We start from the raw sequence: 16,724 nt of genomic DNA, 5'->3' as shown, positions 1-16,724 counted from the left end.
CAGGCCGGATACTTTGGCTGCGGGGTTCGAGCAAATCTTTCGGTCGTTCCGGATGCGTCTATCGAGAAAGGTCGGCTGGACGACACAGCTAGAGGGAATGTGCATCGCAAGCTGCATGCCGCCGCGTCCTTCCAGCTTTCGGTCGAGAAGGCCCTCTCGAGATGGAAAGCCATGATTGGCGATCGACGATGGCGAGAGCACCTTCGATTGGATGGACGGGCAACAGAGAGCTTTCTGACGACAAGCAGACAACGTGGTCTTGGGCAATGTTGCGTGAGACTGCATCGCTGGACCAATGTGCGAATGGGAAACAGGCAGAGGCAGCAGCATTGATGTGCACGTTGTGATAGGGAAGAACCGTTGCCGTGCCAGAGTTTCCGGATCGACTGTGCTGTATTTGACAAGCTCTCTGCAGCCGGAGCAGGGTACGGGAAGAGGAGGCGGCCATTGATCCGGTCTGAGAGCCGAGGCCAGAGGCAGCGACCCATGCCTGAGCCAACATTCAGCGAGCTCGCTCTGTGGCTGCGTGCCCAAGGCAACACCCGATCCTATCAGGCAATACTCAGTCGCCGAGACATGTTCGGCTCAGATTGGGGTCCAGGGGTGCTCAATCAGCGAGGTGTGTGCGCATCACAGTCCCTGGGCCAACAGCTTCTCCATCCGGAGCTTGTTGCGCTTCGGCAACACCCGCAGGGTGGTCTTCTTTTCGATCTCGGACATCTCGGTCCAGTTGGTGATTCGGGACATGGTGCCGTCCTGTTTGGATGTGGTCAGCAGACGGGTGGCACAACTGGTATTGACGTGTGTGGATGCTGGGTGTGAACGATGGCGATGGCTCATTCGCCATCGGGACTCACCTCATTGACGATGATGGGCCCAAGATCGGTCAGGGCGTAGGACATGTTCAGCTCGTTGAGCTGATCGATGGTTGTGTTGCGGACGCTGATGCGGCGAGCGGCCTCGGCAGCCTCGGCAGCCTCGGCAGCTTTAGCGGCATCGCTGGTCCGCGGCTGGTACTCGATTTCGGCGATGGGGCGGGGCTGTTCGTTGGAATCGCTCATGAAGGGATCTGGGCTGCGGTGACGGGATCTGGGCTGCGGTGATGGGATCGGAGCGGGTTCGTGTTTTGTGCTTGGCCACCCGGATGGAGTGCGGATGGAGTGCGGATGGAGTGCGGATGGAGTGCGGATGGAGTGTGGCTGGAGTGTGGCTAGAGTGTGGATGGAGTGTGGATGGAGTGTGGATGGATCCGGAGGCACGTTGGCGGTGCGCAGCAGACGCGGTGATGTCGCACGGGTCTGTTTTTGGACGCGGCAAGCCAAATCCGGCAGGCGCATGTCGCACACGCGGCAGTGTGCTATGTATGCTGTGTGATGTGCTGTGTGATGGAAGTGTGATGGGTGTGATGTGATGTGAATGATTAGAGGTGAATGATTAGAGGTGAATGATTAGAGGTGATGTGATGTGATGCGATGCGCCGGGGGGATGCACAGCGACCGAGTGGATGCGCAGAGCGTATGTTCTGTCTTGGCCACCAGCCAGCCAGCCAGCCAGCCAGCCAGCCAGCCAGCCAGCCAGCCAGCCAGCCAGCCAATGTGCCGACCGACATGCCCGGCGCCACTGCCCTTATTTTTGCTCTGCCTTCAGCCTCCAGGCCCGCCAGTCGCGGATCCCCCTCTGGTGCTGATCATCCACAGGTCCATCCTGCCTCGACTGGCACTGCCGAGCGACACTCTCAGCTAACACTCTCAGCTAACAAACACCATCAACTATTCCTTTCAAATATCACATCCGTTATCGCATTCCAGCATCACATCTACCCTCAACCATCACATCCGCTATCGCATTCCAACACCACACCCAGCCAACACCACTCGCCCGCAGCGCCTCTCGTCCCACCCGCCGCCGCTCTCTTATTCTTGCTCGCCCTTCCCACCCACCTGCTCGCCAGTACACCCGCCCGCCTGCTCACCCGCAAAACGCTCCCTTTGTGGACACCCTCTTCCAGCTTCGTCCTCTGTGCTGCCCGGTCCGGCTCCCGTCGCCATGCCCACGTCCTCCTCGGCCACTGCCTGCCGGTTCGTTGTCTCGCTTCGTCGTGCCGCTGCCTGCCCTTCCCCGCCTCTGCATTTTGCCTGCTCGCTTCCCGCTCCGACGGCTCTGCCCTGCTTTGTCCTTTCCATCGTCTGCGGCTTGCCTCAGCCTTTCCCTGCGAGCCTGCTCCAGCCAAGTTTCTTTTCCATCGCTCCTTCTCTTCCTGTCTGTTGTCTCTTCCTGTCTTTGCTCTTTCTTTCTTTTTGTCCTGTTTTGCTGTTTTGCTGTTCGCTGTTTTGCTTTTTTCCATTCCTCGGCTATTCCTGCGCTTCTCCGCCGTTACCGCTTCTGAATATTACTCTCCGTTCTGCCTGTCCTTTCTTCCCTCCGGCCTCCGTACCCGTCGCTTGCTCTTCTGGTCGCCTTTTCTTTGTCTCCCAGCCATCGACCGCTATCCCCTCAGCCCATCTCCCTTTCCTGTCTGCGGCTCTCGCTTCCTGCCTGAACTCTCCTCTTCACAGTCGCCTGCTCTCTCTTTGCCATGTCTGATTCCAAGAAAGCCGTTGTCATCGACGAATCGGCCAACACCGAATTCCCTGCTCACAACCACCCCCTTGAACACACCCACAGCCATCACTTGCCGTCGAGGGACCTGTTCCGGCAGGCCCATCGCGACAATTGCCTCGCCTGTCGGCTCAAGAGCGATGACGAGAAAGCCCACGACCACACCGACGCCTCGGACTCGTCCTCCTCAGCGCCAAAGGTTGGTTTCATTGCACCGCACCGCATCGTACTGCATCGTATTGCATCGTACTGCATCGTATTGCATCGTATTGCATCGTATAGCATCGTATTGCATCGTACTGCATTGCATCGCACTCACAGTTCCCTCTACATGCGAATCGCAACTCCCGCTCTGTTTCCTCGGTTCGGCGGCTCAACCCTGGCTTGTCCATGCCCTGTCAGACCCTGACTCCTCCAGTCTCGCCCGCCATGGTCCGGCGGTCTCCCTCCAGCAACGGACTGTCATCCTCACATACCCGGTCAAAATCCGACAAGCTCGAAGCTCCTGCCGCCGCCCCCACTCCCGTCAAAAAGACTCGCCAGCCCCTCGACACCGGCCTCAAGCGGAAAGTAAAGTCCGAGTCTGACTTCAAAACCAACGGCACATCCTCCTCCAATGTCTCCAATGGCTCCTCGACCACACAGCCCTCGACGACTCCTTCGCGAAGGAGTCCCACCAACCCGTCCTCGGCCAAGAGCCCCAGCGGCCCGTCGTCCCTCAAGAGCCCCACGCCGTCGCCGGCAACGCCCTCAAAGCCATCCTCTCGAACCATCCCTCGGCCCACCACTTCCACTCCCAAGAAGACCGCCACCAAGTCGGATACAGCGGCCTCCTCCGAAGTCAAGACTCTGTCTCGCGGCGGCAAGGTGACCGTCACCTCACCGACAGACAGCACAGCGCCGCTGTCCCCTCCACAACCCGCTCGCTCCACCCTCTCTCGCCCAAAACCCGCTTCATCCAGGCCCTCGTCCTCGTCCTCGTCTTCCACTGCCATCCCCAAGAAGACACCGTCCTCTGCTGTCGATAGTACCAAGCGGACATCAACCCTCACTTCTTCCAGAAGTTCGACTGCTCGCGCCGCACCCACCACGACCGCTTCCACTCGCTCGCCCGCCACCAGCTCCAAATCCTCGGCTCGTGTGCCGCTCTCTCACCGCGCCACCGCAAAGCCTGCTGCCCCCTCGGCCGAGGAGCCTGGAAGAATCGTCATCAAGCGACCGCCTCCACCCCCGGCCGAGCCTGTCCAGGAAGAGCCGGCCGAGAAGCCAGCCGAGCCACCCGTCCCCGAGCCCGCTGCTGTGGAGACTGTCGATGAGGCGGCTGAAGTCACCGTCGAGGAAACTGTCGAGGAGACCGTTGAGGAGACCGTTGAGGAAACTGTCGAGGAGACCGTTGAGGAAGCTGTCGAGGAAACTGTCGAGGAGACCGTTGAGGAGACCGGCGAGGAGGCTCTGTTGACCCCGACCGATCCGCAAGCAAACTCCGAGGAAGAGGACGCCGTAAGTGTCGAGCTGCCACCGTGTGTTGCTGTCAATGGAGTTGTCTGCTCCAGGCCGGGGTGACTTTGCCAGTTTCCCGCATTCGCAAGTTGCATGCTCGGACTGACCGATTCTCCTGCTCCTCTCCGAACCTGCCAGCACCCCCTCTCCGAGACGCCTGACCGCGACTCGGCGACTCCCAACTCTTGCGAGGAGGTGGCTGATGATAAAGCCTCTGTCTCGGTCAAGGAGGTCATCATCGTCGAAGAGGTCATCATCGAGCAGGTGCACACCGTCATTGAAGACGCCCCACGGTCGGCCACCGAGGAGGAGCAGGCCGCTGAGCAGACTGTCGAGGAGACTGATGCCACCGAGCCCGCCGCTGATGTTACTGCGGAAGTCAGCACCGAAGAGGCGGCTGCTGCCGACGTTGTCATCGAGGACGCTTCGGAGTCGGTCGCCGTGGCCATCGAGGAGCCTGCCCCGGCGGAGGACGAGGTAGATGTCGGTGACATTGTCGATGCCTACGAGGCTGCATCGGAGCCGGAGACTGCAGAGGTCGCCCAGGCTCCCTCCGGCTCCTCGCTCGCTCCCATCGACACTAGCAAGGACGCTGATCAGGATACCATCGTCGACTCGGCTATCACCCTCGAGCAGGACAAATCCCGGGACGGTCATCACACTGAAAGCCCCGCCATCACCGTGACCGAGACCGACGGCACAAGCGTCGCAACGGTCTTGGAGTCCTCCAGCAGCGACGTCAACAGCAGCGAGAACAGCAGGGCCAAAGTAAGTGTGATGATCCGGAACCGGGTTATCCTCTCGGAGACTCAGCTGAGAACCCTGCCCGTCGTGAACCTGGTCGAGGTGGATGGCGATCTCGATTTTGATCAAGTTCGCACCACCTTGCTCGAATCCGATAAGGAGCACGACGTGGCCATCCGAGACGACGTCTCGCTGTTCTCGTACGGCTCCGAGTGGGGCGGCTCTGAGGAGCTGATGAGCTATCTGGGCGACGATGACCTTCCGGAGAAGCGCGAGTTTGTGCCCCGCAAGTGGCTCCTGCACAAGCCCTCGCTGCAGAACCGCCTCTCGCGCGACCTGTCCCAGGTCCAGCCCCAGCTCGTCGGCCGGCAGTTCCCTCCCCCGCCCAAGCGCAAGCAGACCCTCGACATGACCGATCTGCGCGGTCTGGCCAAGCTCCTGAACGCAAAGTACGCCGAGATGGTCCGTCTCCAGGCCTCCATCCAGTACATCGAAGCTTCGTCCGAGGCCTTTGTCACCGGCAAGGTCGACTACCTCTCGACCGGCCGTGAGATCTACGACATGGGCCGCGGCATCTCCAAGACCTGGGTGCCCGTCGCCAAGACCTGCACCGACTCGCGGCTGTCGTCCATCCTGCTCGCCTCGCTCGCCAAGGTCGAGGTTCTGACTGTCCAGCTCCGCACCGTCATCCGCATGAAGCAGGTCGAGCCCCTGGACCGCGACTCTGACAGTGGCGTCCTGGCCTGCAGCAAGAACGTTGTCGAGACCCTGAACCAGGCCCTCGAGGAGCTGGATGCCGCTCGGCTGCGACTGGCCGAAGACGCCAAGTTGCCCGAGTCCTTTGTGATTGCTTAAGGTAAGTGTGCTGCTAGCCCTGTGGGACAGATGATGGAAAGTTGTCAAGTCTGGCAAATCGCGGCTCGACCCGACCGCCTCTGCGTCAAACCGCGTGCTGACCCATGTTTCCTGTTCCCTTTGTATCCTGTATGCACTCGCTCTCTGCTGATCCGCTGGTCCATCCCCGCAGCACGATACTCGTTCTAGTACCTTTCTATTTTGACTCCAAATACATGGTTCAACCCCTGCCCTCTCCTCCTCCCCACCTCCTCAGCCATCCTGCTTTTGTAGCTTTGGCGTTGACTTTGGCTTTGTGCTTCTTTCTGATATTTTCATTCGACTGCGTGAATTGTGTATATTTTGGCTGCCTTGAGGGGGCCTAGCTTTGGGCCATCTCGCAATACAAGAGTCCGGGCGGCACAGGATGGCTTCATGCCGACTTGCTGCCGCCCGGTTGCGCGACAATGTGATATGTCGTTCCGAAATGGTACCGCTTCGTCTCGACCACATCGAGCCCAGCCTCACGCACCAGCCCGAGGACATCCCGATTCCACCAGCAGCCCCACGACTCGGCGTGCGCCGTCGCCGTCTTGTCGAGGGCCGAGTTGATCCACTCGTAGTCACTCCGGCCGTGCTCCAGCAGCAAGATCTTGCCGCCGGGCTTGCACACCCGGGCCATTTCCTTCAGGGCCGCGATCGGATCCGAGAACGAGCATATGCCAAAGGTGTCGACGACGGTGTCGAAGGCCTCGGCGGGCCAGTCCAGCTTGTTGGCGCTCATCACATAGAGCGTCGTCGGCACTTGCGTCTGGTGCTGCGTCTTGTGCTTTGCCCAGGCCCGCTGGAGCATCTGGGCGCTCTTGTCGGTGATGACCAGTTGCGAGACCTTGGATGGCTTGTAGAAGGCAAAGTTCCGTCCTGTGCCGCCAGAGACCTCCAGGACAGAGCCCTGTTGGTGGAAGGCCCATCACCCCCCCCCGATCGTTCAGACGACGGTTTGGTGATGCGTTTGGAGGGTCCGGAGAGGGGATCGTGGAGTCAGAGCAGGATCGGTATTCAGCGACAGCGACAAGCCGCAACGCATCCATATCGCCATGCTGCTCGGCCCAACATTACCTGGGCATGCTTCAGGATTGCCTGGCGTTTTGATCCCAAGCCCATCAAGAACTCGTCCAGCCCGATCGAGTCGTCATAGTCCTTGGCAATGCGATCGTAGACTTGCTCTTGTGCGGCCTGGAAGGCCGGGTTGCTGATGTTGGGCGGCGGCTCCGGGGCCGAGTAGATGCGATAGACGTGGAAGGAAGCATACGACGCAACCATGTAGACACCCAGTCCTCCTGCGGCCAGGATTTGGTTCTTGGGCTGTCTCCACCAGCTCATACTTGCGATCGATGGGCGTGTGCAACGGATGGACGGAGTGCGCGCAGAGGCAGCCGGATCGATGCGAGTCAAAGAGCGAGGACCAAGGCGCTGGCTCGACCAGGGAAGCTCGGGTTGGTCAAGGGAATGTCAGCAGCCAATCCCGTTTTCGGAGACGTGGTTTTCCTCGGGGAATCATACACTGTATTCAGGGGGGAAATGGGACACCTGCCCACAACCCATTTGTCGGCGTAGTATGCGATGGCATGCGTCCAACTATGCCATAAGAAATATAACAGATCACTTTGGCAGCCTCCGAGTGAAGTCCACCGGTCGCTCTCCGGTCTCCACAATCGACCTGCACACTGGCCTCGGAGTCTTGATGTTGATGGCCGCAAAGTAGCTGATGTCCGGCAGGTGTCTCCGTACTTGACTTTGGGTCCTGGCGCCGAGGTGTGGTCGAATTCCTCGCCAGTGTCGTTCGTGGCTGCCGACACCTTGCCAAAGTGGGTTACCAGCTGCTCGAGGGCCTCGTCGGAGTTGTCGAGCTTGTGGGCGCCTCGCCTCTCCTGCCGGGTCCGTCGGGCACTGATGGCCTTTGACATTTCCAAGCTGCTCATATGATTGATCTCTCTCATGAGCAGACTGACTTGCATGACGAGAATGCAGGATTCGATTCCGGGCTGGATATTGTGGCAGTGCATGTGGCAGTGCATGTACAACATGGAATCCAGCCAGCAAACCATCGGATCGAGCCTGGCTTGTGTGTGTGTGTGCGCGCCATGGCCGGGGTTTGGCTTGCCAGTGCTTGGCTTGCCAGGGTTTGGCTTGCTTCGCCACATTCTCCCTCTCTGTCTCCTGTCCATCCCCATCGCCCACTTTGTCAACATGACCAGCTCGAACGAGCCTGGTTCAACCGCAGCATCATCTCCCACTCAGCAAACTCAAGTCCAGCCACTCGCTGCACTGAGCGATATTGTTGGGGCTGGATCAAGTTTGGCAATACTCGATCCAGTACAAACATCACTCGAACACAACCCAGACATCTTCACCATCATCTGCTGCAACGACGGTTTCCGGCTTGCCCTCGATCACAGTGTTATCAAGACCCTCCTTCGAGTGTGCAGGCGCGCTCGTCCTCTCCTGAGCTCCAAGGTGCCTCGCTTCCAAACTTGGTGCCAGAAGGCAGGGCTGTGCCATTTCGAGGGACAGATGCGGATCGGCCTCACACCAAGCGATCAGATTGCACTCTCCTTGCACTGCAAGGATCCAGGCTCAGCCGACCGATCCTGGCTCGTTGCCTTGGCAGAGCAGAGAAACCCCTCCGCCTCGTATCTCTTGGCAAGGATCCTCCGAACCGACATCGACAACCAGAAGTTTGCGATGTGGATTGAGAAGGAAGCCATCCACAAGCAAATCTTCCGCCATCTGGAGAAAGCCGCCAACGCAAATCATCCAATGGCTCAGTTCCACCTGGCGGAATACTATCGCCAAGGCCTTGGGGTCGACAAAGACCGCAGCAGGGCTGTCGAGATATATCGCAGTCTTGCAAAATGCGGAATGTCCCAAGCACATGTCGCCCTCGGCGATTGCTATGAGGTTGGCGAAGGTGTCGATCAAGACTATCACACTGCCCTCGAATGGTATATCGAGGCCGTCGACCACGGCAGCGAAGACGGTCGACTCCACATCATGTTCCTCCGTGGATGGTTTTCGTTCATCGGCCATGGTGCCGAACAGAGTGACGCCGATGCCTTCAATCACTGGCAGGAAGTCCGCAGCAAGTCCGTCGATCCAGTCCTCAAGTCGATCGCCACTCACATGGTTGGGTGGATGCACTACCTCGGCCGAGGCACCATACGCGACAAATACAAAGGCATCGACATCATCCGGAGTAACGAGTCGGAAGATTTCCCACTCGGTGAAGCCGGATCTCTAGCAGCGTATCCGAGTCATGTCACCTCATCCTCACCGACAGCCCGCAAATTCTTCCAGCTGTGCCAGTTTGGTTCTGATCGAGACTGGTTGTGCAAGCATCTGATGGCCGTGTGTCAATTTCAAAGGCTCGGAACCACGATGGACCGAAAGTCAGCAGCGGCCATCTTTGAGCAACTCGCCAACGACGGTCATAGTGACAGTCAGTACTGGATCGGAATGTGTTACTTGGCTGGCGACGGAGTATCGGGGGACAGTAAGAAGGCACTCGAATGGTTCAGCAAGTCGGCGAACCAAGGCAATTCGTATGGACAATGGAAGCTTGGAGTGTGCTACTACTATGGAAGCGGAGTCGCCAAGAACTTCACAAAAGCAGTCGAGTGGTTCCGCAAGTCGGCCGAGCAGGGCAATCGATGCGGACAAAACAGCCTCGGTTGGTGCTACGAAGAAGGCAATGGTGTCCTTCAAGACATCGACACCGCCATCGAGTGGTATCGCAAGTCCGCCGACCAAGAAAATGAAGATGCTATCGAGGTTCTCAACAACTTCTTTGAACAACATATGTTTGACTGAACCCGGAGATCCTCCAGAGTTCCGCCTCCAAGCATCCATGCCGCAATACTGAACATACGCGCAGAACAACAGAGCAGCCAAACTGCGCCGCCTTCGCCATCAAACATGCCATGATGCCAGACCGTGGTCTTGCAAGTGGTTCCGATGGAATCGCGGTGGTGGTGTATTCGTCATTCGATGCATTCAATCCATTCAATCCATTCAATCCATTCAATCCATTCAATCCATTCAATCCATTCAATCCATTCAATCCATTCAGTATATTCACTGCACCAAGTAGTCTTGTCCCATAACAATCGCTGATGTTGATCGATTCATTCACAAGGTGCGGGTCATCGCATCGCCAGCAGAGTCTGTCCGGCCCCAACCACACGAAAAACCCAACGACGACGACGACTGAGCACGCTCACCATATCCGACACCATCAAACACCATACCAAATACGAAACACACGAACTGAGACCACCTCAGCATATTGTGGCATACCCCGGCATGTCCCTCAGCCAAACCTGCCCGCACCATGAGCCCGAGCGCAACATCGCTGTATTTTGTGCCAGTGGCGGCATACTCAAGCGAGATGCAATACACTCACCGAGATGAATCATTGCATGCAAACCCACCATCCGCCTCAGATGTGGAATGAGCAGAGCGCAATCATCTCCTCGATAAAGAACGGATCCTCTAGCATCGAGATATGCCCCTTGCGTCCCAGAAAATCGCCGCCTTCGCTCTCGATGCTGCCGAAGCGGACGGTGAGCCGCTCGACTTTCCCGTTGCCCGGCAAGATGCTCGGAAACTGGTTTGCCATCGACTCAAAGATCTGTGTGCGCCAGTCCGAGGTGATCGGATCGACGGTGTGGGTCCCAAGGGCACTGGGGTAATGAACATATCCGTCCTGCTCAGAGGCCACCAGCCGGACGGACTGGAAATCCGTCAGTCCCGGCTGCTGCGACGATAGCCGGAAGAGCAGTGTTTGTTTGGGATCCCTGTGATCCTGCATGTTGAGCTGCTTGAGGCTCTGGATGTTCTGGATTCGCTGGTAGAACGACATTGCTGCCGTATATATGGCATGGCGGATTGCCGCCCAGGTGTTCAGGACCAAGGCACATCGTGTCAGACCAGCGGCAGACTACCAACTTCCCGCAAAGCCAGCGCTGCCCAAAGCAAACCCTCGCAACCGTACCCGTTGTCAAAATCATGTTGCTGTGTAGAATCAGCGACAGGTGCGGTGTCCCGAACGTCATGAAGTTGTAAAAGAACGGCCGATAGCGATCCATCTCGGGCTGGTTGATGGCGCATCTGTCCAGATCGATCCGACGAGATATCATCTGGTAAGCGAGTTCGTTGTTCATCGCTCGTCGCTCGTCACTCTGGTACTGCACTGGACGTTCTCCATTGAACAAAGCCAGGATATTCGCCACTTACCGTGCGATAATGCCGCCTAAACTGTGGCAAATGAAGCTGGATTGCCACATCCCCATCAAAATGGAACATGACCGACATTCCTGGTCAGCACAAGATCACTCATTCCGGCTGGCCCCAAGTGGCACTCCCACTCAGACCCGCTCTTGTCCAAACTTGCCAGTGTAGCACTGGCCAAGCTTTCTCATGTCTCACCTGATCTTATCCAACAACAGCCCACTTTCTTTGATGTAGGACTCAACTTCGCTGGCCAAGCTCTTTCCGAGAGCCTCAATGTCCGTGAGAGTGTTGCTCTCGTTGGATTGCGATATCAGGTAGGCCATGTTGCACCCCATTTCTCCCAGCAACGCCATCATGAGCTTCAGCCGGTTGCGGTACTGCCGAAAGTCATAGGACGATCCTGTTGCGCCCTCGGTATGATGGTGCAGATATCACCAAACCTTCGTCAGAATCATCGTCACTATACACGATGACATCACTCATCCATGAGCAAAGGCATTCTGTCGCAGGATCCGCTTTCGATCGGGAAGCGACTTTGCAAAGTACCTAGGAATCCATGGACAAACACCACTAGGTGGCATGCCTCTTCAGCAATGTTCTGGCGTCGGGTGAGCGACTCTGTGATCTTTCTATAGTGGTCTCGCGAGCTCATCCGTGATGCATGGTGAAGCGACTTTTCCTCGTCGGGTTCGGTCGACGACATCTGGAAGCTCGACTTTGATGTTGTTGTTGGGATCGGCTTGACACTCTCGGAGGACCTCGGAACGCTTGCCAGGACCGAGGATCTCTCGACGACAGAGGGTTGAGTGCACTGCGCGGCACTGGACACAGTAACTTGCGTCCCGCTTATCGATTCCATCGTCCCCTTGGATGCTGCCCCCGGTCTGCCGGTGTAGATAATACACGGAGGTCTTGTGCCAATTGGATGGATCAGCCACCTGTGCTCGTCCCTCCATTTCCTGTCGACACTGTATCATGGCAATCACAATTTTCAAGAGCGGCTCAGTGACATCTTGATCACTTTTGGCTGCCATGCAACAGCCAGCTGGATGGCGGCGCAAGTGCATACTTGAGAGGGGGGTGAGCGTGCAAAAGGGGTATCGCATCCGCGACATAGGACACCCCGACATAGAACGCAATGGGGGAGGGTATCGCCGCATCCTCCTCGAGGTCGACGGTACTGTTCTGAGCAACTTTGGAAAGCAGAGAGGAAGGCAGATGCCAGCTGGAACTGACCTATTTACCGGTATGGTACGATCGGACGAGCTTTCGATCAGTCGAACATGATCACGAATGTATAGGAATCGATGCTGGCAAAACTTGAATCTCAAGTCTGCGATTTTCTTCATCGACTGCATCAGAAACGAAGCCAGGAACTGGTGCCAAACGCCGCTGATCTGATCGCGCGCAAGTTAGTCCCGCGATGGTGGCATGGTGTCATCATCACTCGGCATTTGGATACCACCTCGCTCGCCCCGACAGCGTACCAGAGTCGAGATGCCTTGCGATATCGGATTGAGCACATTCCACTCAGAGATCCTCGATTGGTTGACCTACCAAATTGCCCGAGTATTAACCGACTGTCAGCTTTCGGTCCTATCTCGAGGACTACCCTTTCCAATATGCCATATCACCCAGCAATCAGCACAGCTTGGATGAATGTGTCTTCGTCCCTCCGCCATTATGCCATGTGCTGAATCTCCATCCAGATGTACAGTCTGACGCACCTCAATCCATTTGAGTACCACGGTTTGTACCGATTCTTGTATGGTCGTTATGTCGGTCAAAGACTTTGTTTCGGTGTAGAGCGAACTGTCGCAGACGCCGGCATAGTCAAGCGGCGGATAAAACTCTTCACATATCGCCCGAAGTGACTCTTGAGTGCGAGCAACTATCGATTTTAGATCAGCAAACAGGGGAGGTTTGGCTTGGCCCAGTTGAGAGACGTCGCTCTGAAACGACAGGAGCTCGTATATACTGTCGAAAATGATCCGTTTGTGATGATTCCATAGCAGCACAACCGAAGGCCGATTGCTGCCCTAGATCACGGAGTGGCAAGACAAATGAGGGCTCGTTGTCAATGCGAGAAAGCACTGCTCGTTTGTCGGTCAGTTGTGAGCAAGTGACTGCTAACAATTACTGCGGCATCGAGACAAATCACTGCGGCATCACTGAGACACACAGACTCTGTCCAGTAATCAAGTCTGCAGATGCATATCACATGATATCTGAGCCACATTAGCCGCGATATCATAGGCGCACCAGATTGAGCTTCATGGATTCAAGTTTCAGCATTGTCGGCTCGGCTTGATAGCCGATCAAGTTCTTGGAGCTGGATCCCTTGGCCTTGAGCAACTTTGGATTGACTTTGTTCCGAGGCGAAAACAACGCCGGAGGGAAAAAGTCGAGGCAGTTGGAGAAGCAGTACCACGCTGGCGCCTCCTTTTGGTCTTTCTGGCCGCTCCTAACTGTTGTGGCTCGCGAAAGGTTCGGGGGCTCATCCCTGTTGAAGTGGAACCCCAGCGGTGCGGTGCAAGCGATCAAGTCGCAGAATGAAAAGTATGTCCCGTCAAAGATGATCGGCGCATAGCTGAACACGATGCGCTTGTGATCCGCCTTGACACCAAGGATGTTTTTGAGGATAAATTGCTGGCTCTGCCTGTACTTGAGCTCGCGTGGGGAGTTGATGCTGACAGATCCATTCAGTCACTCAGTCACTTGTCCGAATGAAGGCAAAGAATATGCAAAATGATCCTTTGGACATCTCCAGCTCGAAAAGTTGAGGAATATGGAAAGACATGCCCACTCTCCTACCTCTCGTCGCTGGAAAAGTACAGGTCCACTTCCAATATCCAGTCATGCGCATAGTATCGACAGTCCGCTTGGTCTGATGATGCGTCTGCGAAACTCGGCTCGATATCTATCCGAAAGAGGCATCCGCAATGCAGCACGATGCGTTCAGAGGGCTGCGACACATAGAAGACTTTCGAAGCATAGACTTGGACAACTTTGGTGCTCGCGGCTATGTGCTTGCTGGAGTAGCACTCGTGTGTGTGTCGATGGGAGGTGCTTGGACACACACAGCGCTCATAGATATGGTGCGGAAAGACGCTGTACTGCTCTGGGTTGGATAGATCTACCCTCGACCAAAAGATTGAGCGCATGCTGAATCAGTTCGGGCATAACAGCGCCGTGTTGTCCCAGAAGCCTTCCAAGGCGACCAGCAACCAGGCGTGCCCAGGCTCCAATAACATTCAACACAATAGCATCGGCATTTGCCCATGATTTCGTCTGGTCGAATAACTCTTTCGTGAGCAATTTTACAGATGACGTGCGATTGCAGCGGATGTTCGTGTCCAGAGCGATCGATTGTGGGTTTGACAGCCAGGACGATAGCTTGCTTCCGGATGGTACTGCTCCTGGCCTCTCCGCCAGCAGCAGAGCCGCGGCCGCCGTGCACTTACCTTTCATGTAAGATTGGTTTGTAAGGACAGGCAGGCTTGGGAGTGCAGTTCCGTCCACGGTGCTTGCCTGTGGGCTGGAGGATTCCAGGAGCGTGGGCTTGATGGAAACCTTCCGAGCCTCATTGGAGTCGATCTCTGGCCGAAGGTGGCAATGGATGCTGTAGAACCTAGAAGCAAGCCAGACCCAGCGCATCAGACACTCTCTACCCTTGCAGGGCCAGCGATGCCGCCTCGAAATCCCGAATATCACGTCCGACTATCGCCCAGGCAATTCTGCGGCCAAGCGTGCAGCTCTCGTGGAGGCAGTTGGACTCTGGCTTGCCGACGGCTACCCGAGCTCTGGCACGTCGATGATGCCTCGAGCAGGAAATATGTTTACCCTCGCTGAAACATGTCTATGTTTTGGAAGCAGCCGAGTTGGATGGCCACATCCGCGATCCGCACGGGATGGCGCGGCGACCCGCTGCCCAGACCCCCAGTCATTGTCGGCGAAGTGCTGTCCAGTTGCGGAAGATATTTGCGGCCTCAGTAGCACCCGGCAATGCCTCTTGGCCAATGGCGGTGGTGCCGAACACTCAACTGAAGTGGTAAGGACGACGATCCGTCGTGAGAACGCGTAGGCTTGCTGGCTGCTGCCTATCTTTGGGGGGCCGTTGGATGTGCCCGGCAGACGACTCCAGACCGTATCTGGTCCAGGAGTCAGCGTGTCGCAGTGATTCAGGCGCTTTGCGGATGCCGATAAAACTCGACGAAGAAAAGGGATGGCCAAAGTCTGCTCATTGGGGACGGTCCTGGTTGCGTCGTTTGCCTTGCGACCGGGTCTCGCCGACACTTTGATTCTGCCATACTGTCGATGGTGGTGAGACCGACTGTGTGATTGGAAGGACTCGATAATGACGAGGTATTCGAGGAATAGCCCAATACTGCCGTCGACGGCGGCCGCTGCTTCGCACAGATAGGGTTTATGACATCGCCTGTATTCACCTACTCGCTGCCGGAGTGGCCCCTACGCACGGACCGGGATGCGGCCAATAGAACCTCAATAGAAGGCGAGCAGATAGGATAATATACTCATAGGATTTCACGGCGTGCAGCCGCCCCTCATCGTATGCGGTTGGCTATCGACCAAGGCTGACCGCTTTCTACTGCTGCTGCTGTTGCTGCTGTGAGGATGGGAGTGGTAGACACCACGGCGAAGCGATGAACGAGTTACATGGCGGTCCCTGAGGCGTTGGGACGACCTGCTGGCCTGCATCTAGGTTGAGAGACGAGCTTGACTTTTTCTTTGCATGTGCGATGCTGCGTTCATGAACGGGAGGCTGACTTTCCAGTGCAAACGACGCGGCCGCCTGTTATCGTCGAGAGTTGGTTGCGATGACATTAACTTGCATGCAGGAAATGAGCACCAGGATTCTCCAATTGTGAGTGCGGTGCCCAAGCAGACCCCCACCGATCCCTGAAGGATCTTCTTTGCCGATCCATGCAATCTCCAGCGCGAGCCCAGCCCAGCAAGATGCGGATGCGTTGGAAATGCATCAGCCCGGGTTACCGCACATAAGAAAGACGAGTCTCGTCGCGTCCGGTCGGTAAAATCCAAACAGTCGACAGCGATCTCAAGGATTGTATGACTCACCTCACCACTCTCCGCATTGGCCTTCCGCTTGCTGCCCAGCACGCCCTGAGACTGCTCGTGGGACTCGCCGAAGCAGGGCGATATCTGTCGCAGGTCAGACATGGAGTTGGGGGGGGGAGATACAGGAGAGAGGATGACGCCAGAGGGACAAGAAAGGGCCGGAGCGAGAGGTGCAGCCAGCCAGCCGATTCGATCGGGTTGTGTGATGGACGAGACAGTGGATATCGAGCAAGAGTTGCCGATTGTATGAAACGGCCCCTTGACGGTGCTGTCGGAATGCCGTATCGACGCTCTGAACAAGAATCGGTGTGCAGGCCGGTGTTCGCAGATGCCAGAGTGCCGATGCAAGATTTTCAGCTGGGGGTGATCGGAGAGAAGCTGGTTGTGAACGGGCGGGGGAGAGGCGAGGACGGAAGCGGAGACTCTTGAGGCGGAGATCCAAACTGCGCACCCGGTCATCGCCACCGCCGATGCGTATTGGCCAGCGTCCCAGAACGAAACCGGGGCCAGGGCTGTTGCCTTCCTGGGTCCAGAAACCATGGAGGTCCAGAAAACATGGAGGTCCTGAAGCGTGGTGGCCCGGCGACTCTCTCTGCTTGGCATCTCGACGGTCCAGGTGATTGAATACGTGCACCACACTCCCACACCACCACAGGAGA

General features: G+C 56.9%; 6 protein-coding genes across 6 annotated transcripts; 2 read left to right on the top strand and 4 right to left on the bottom strand.

Moving 5' to 3' along the window:
• Positions 1-247: 247 nt before the first annotated feature.
• Positions 248-1,091, bottom strand: BJ171DRAFT_511179 (uncharacterized protein). The gene is made up of 2 exons (XM_053111553.1): positions 858-1,091; positions 248-756 (listed from the first exon to the last, which is right to left on the bottom strand). Exons 1-2 carry the CDS (start codon positions 1,059-1,061, stop codon positions 631-633), a joined length of 330 nt encoding a protein of 109 aa, XP_052965305.1. The 5' UTR covers positions 1,062-1,091; the 3' UTR covers positions 248-630.
• A 1,369-nt stretch (positions 1,092-2,460) lies between these two features.
• On the top strand, positions 2,461-5,986 carry BJ171DRAFT_155054 (uncharacterized protein). The gene is made up of 4 exons (XM_053105831.1): positions 2,461-2,797; positions 3,001-4,098; positions 4,237-5,698; positions 5,870-5,986. The coding sequence occupies exons 1-3, from the start codon at positions 2,576-2,578 to the stop codon at positions 5,695-5,697; spliced, it is 2,781 nt and encodes a 926-aa protein (XP_052965304.1). The 5' UTR covers positions 2,461-2,575; the 3' UTR covers position 5,698; positions 5,870-5,986.
• Positions 5,987-6,109: 123 nt separating this feature from the next.
• Positions 6,110-7,694, bottom strand: BJ171DRAFT_600361 (S-adenosyl-L-methionine-dependent methyltransferase; the record flags this gene model as incomplete). Its single annotated transcript, XM_053115005.1, has 3 exons — positions 6,110-6,628; positions 6,796-7,060; positions 7,468-7,694. 3 exons carry the CDS (start codon positions 7,692-7,694, stop codon positions 6,110-6,112), a joined length of 1,011 nt encoding a protein of 336 aa, XP_052965303.1.
• Positions 7,695-7,926: 232 nt separating this feature from the next.
• BJ171DRAFT_583389 (uncharacterized protein) lies at positions 7,927-9,546 on the top strand (the record flags this gene model as incomplete). The annotated part of the gene is made up of 1 exon (XM_053114242.1): positions 7,927-9,546. One exon carries the CDS (start codon positions 7,927-7,929, stop codon positions 9,544-9,546), a length of 1,620 nt encoding a protein of 539 aa, XP_052965302.1.
• Positions 9,547-9,844: 298 nt separating this feature from the next.
• Positions 9,845-14,915, bottom strand: BJ171DRAFT_625011 (putative serine esterase-domain-containing protein; the record flags this gene model as incomplete). The annotated part of the gene is made up of 12 exons (XM_053115495.1): positions 9,845-10,599; positions 10,730-10,845; positions 10,972-10,987; positions 11,189-11,368; positions 11,515-11,755; positions 12,213-12,365; positions 12,456-12,521; positions 12,696-13,007; positions 13,231-13,657; positions 13,783-14,104; positions 14,433-14,599; positions 14,812-14,915. The coding sequence occupies 12 exons, from the start codon at positions 14,913-14,915 to the stop codon at positions 10,175-10,177; spliced, it is 2,529 nt and encodes an 842-aa protein (XP_052965301.1). The 3' UTR covers positions 9,845-10,174.
• Positions 14,916-15,592: 677 nt separating this feature from the next.
• BJ171DRAFT_155012 (uncharacterized protein) lies at positions 15,593-16,723 on the bottom strand. Its single transcript, XM_053105830.1, has 2 exons — positions 16,066-16,723; positions 15,593-15,816 (listed from the first exon to the last, which is right to left on the bottom strand). Exons 1-2 carry the CDS (start codon positions 16,666-16,668, stop codon positions 15,688-15,690), a joined length of 732 nt encoding a protein of 243 aa, XP_052965300.1. The 5' UTR covers positions 16,669-16,723; the 3' UTR covers positions 15,593-15,687.
• Between the last annotated feature and the right edge of the window lies 1 nt (position 16,724).

The sequence above is a fragment of the Polychytrium aggregatum genome (genome assembly GCF_025602895.1).
Source record: "Polychytrium aggregatum strain JEL109 chromosome Unknown BJ171scaffold_26, whole genome shotgun sequence".
Lineage (NCBI taxonomy): Eukaryota > Fungi > Chytridiomycota > Chytridiomycetes > Polychytriales > Polychytrium > Polychytrium aggregatum.
The sequence above is the reverse complement of the archived record's forward strand: the minus strand, read 5'-3'. Positions and strand labels throughout refer to the sequence as shown.

What these genes read in the sequence shown, in the direction of transcription:
- BJ171DRAFT_511179 (XM_053111553.1), bottom strand. Translation starts at nt 1,061, where the DNA reads ATGAGCGATTCCAACGAACAGCCCCGCCCCATCGCCGAAATCGAGTAC. An exon ending in GGCCCATCATCGTCAATGAG is followed by an intron (nt 757 to 857) that starts GTGAGTCCCGAT and finishes ACATCCAAACAG; the next exon opens with GACGGCACCATGTCCCGAAT.
- BJ171DRAFT_155054 (XM_053105831.1), top strand. Translation starts at nt 2,576, where the DNA reads ATGTCTGATTCCAAGAAAGCCGTTGTCATCGACGAATCGGCCAACACC. An exon ending in CGTCCTCCTCAGCGCCAAAG is followed by an intron (nt 2,798 to 3,000) that starts GTTGGTTTCATT and finishes ATGCCCTGTCAG; the next exon opens with ACCCTGACTCCTCCAGTCTC. An exon ending in ACTCCGAGGAAGAGGACGCC is followed by an intron (nt 4,099 to 4,236) that starts GTAAGTGTCGAG and finishes CGAACCTGCCAG; the next exon opens with CACCCCCTCTCCGAGACGCC.
- BJ171DRAFT_155012 (XM_053105830.1), bottom strand. Translation starts at nt 16,668, where the DNA reads ATGCCAAGCAGAGAGAGTCGCCGGGCCACCACGCTTCAGGACCTCCAT. An exon ending in CCAATGCGGAGAGTGGTGAG is followed by an intron (nt 15,817 to 16,065) that starts GTGAGTCATACA and finishes CCTGCATGCAAG; the next exon opens with TTAATGTCATCGCAACCAAC.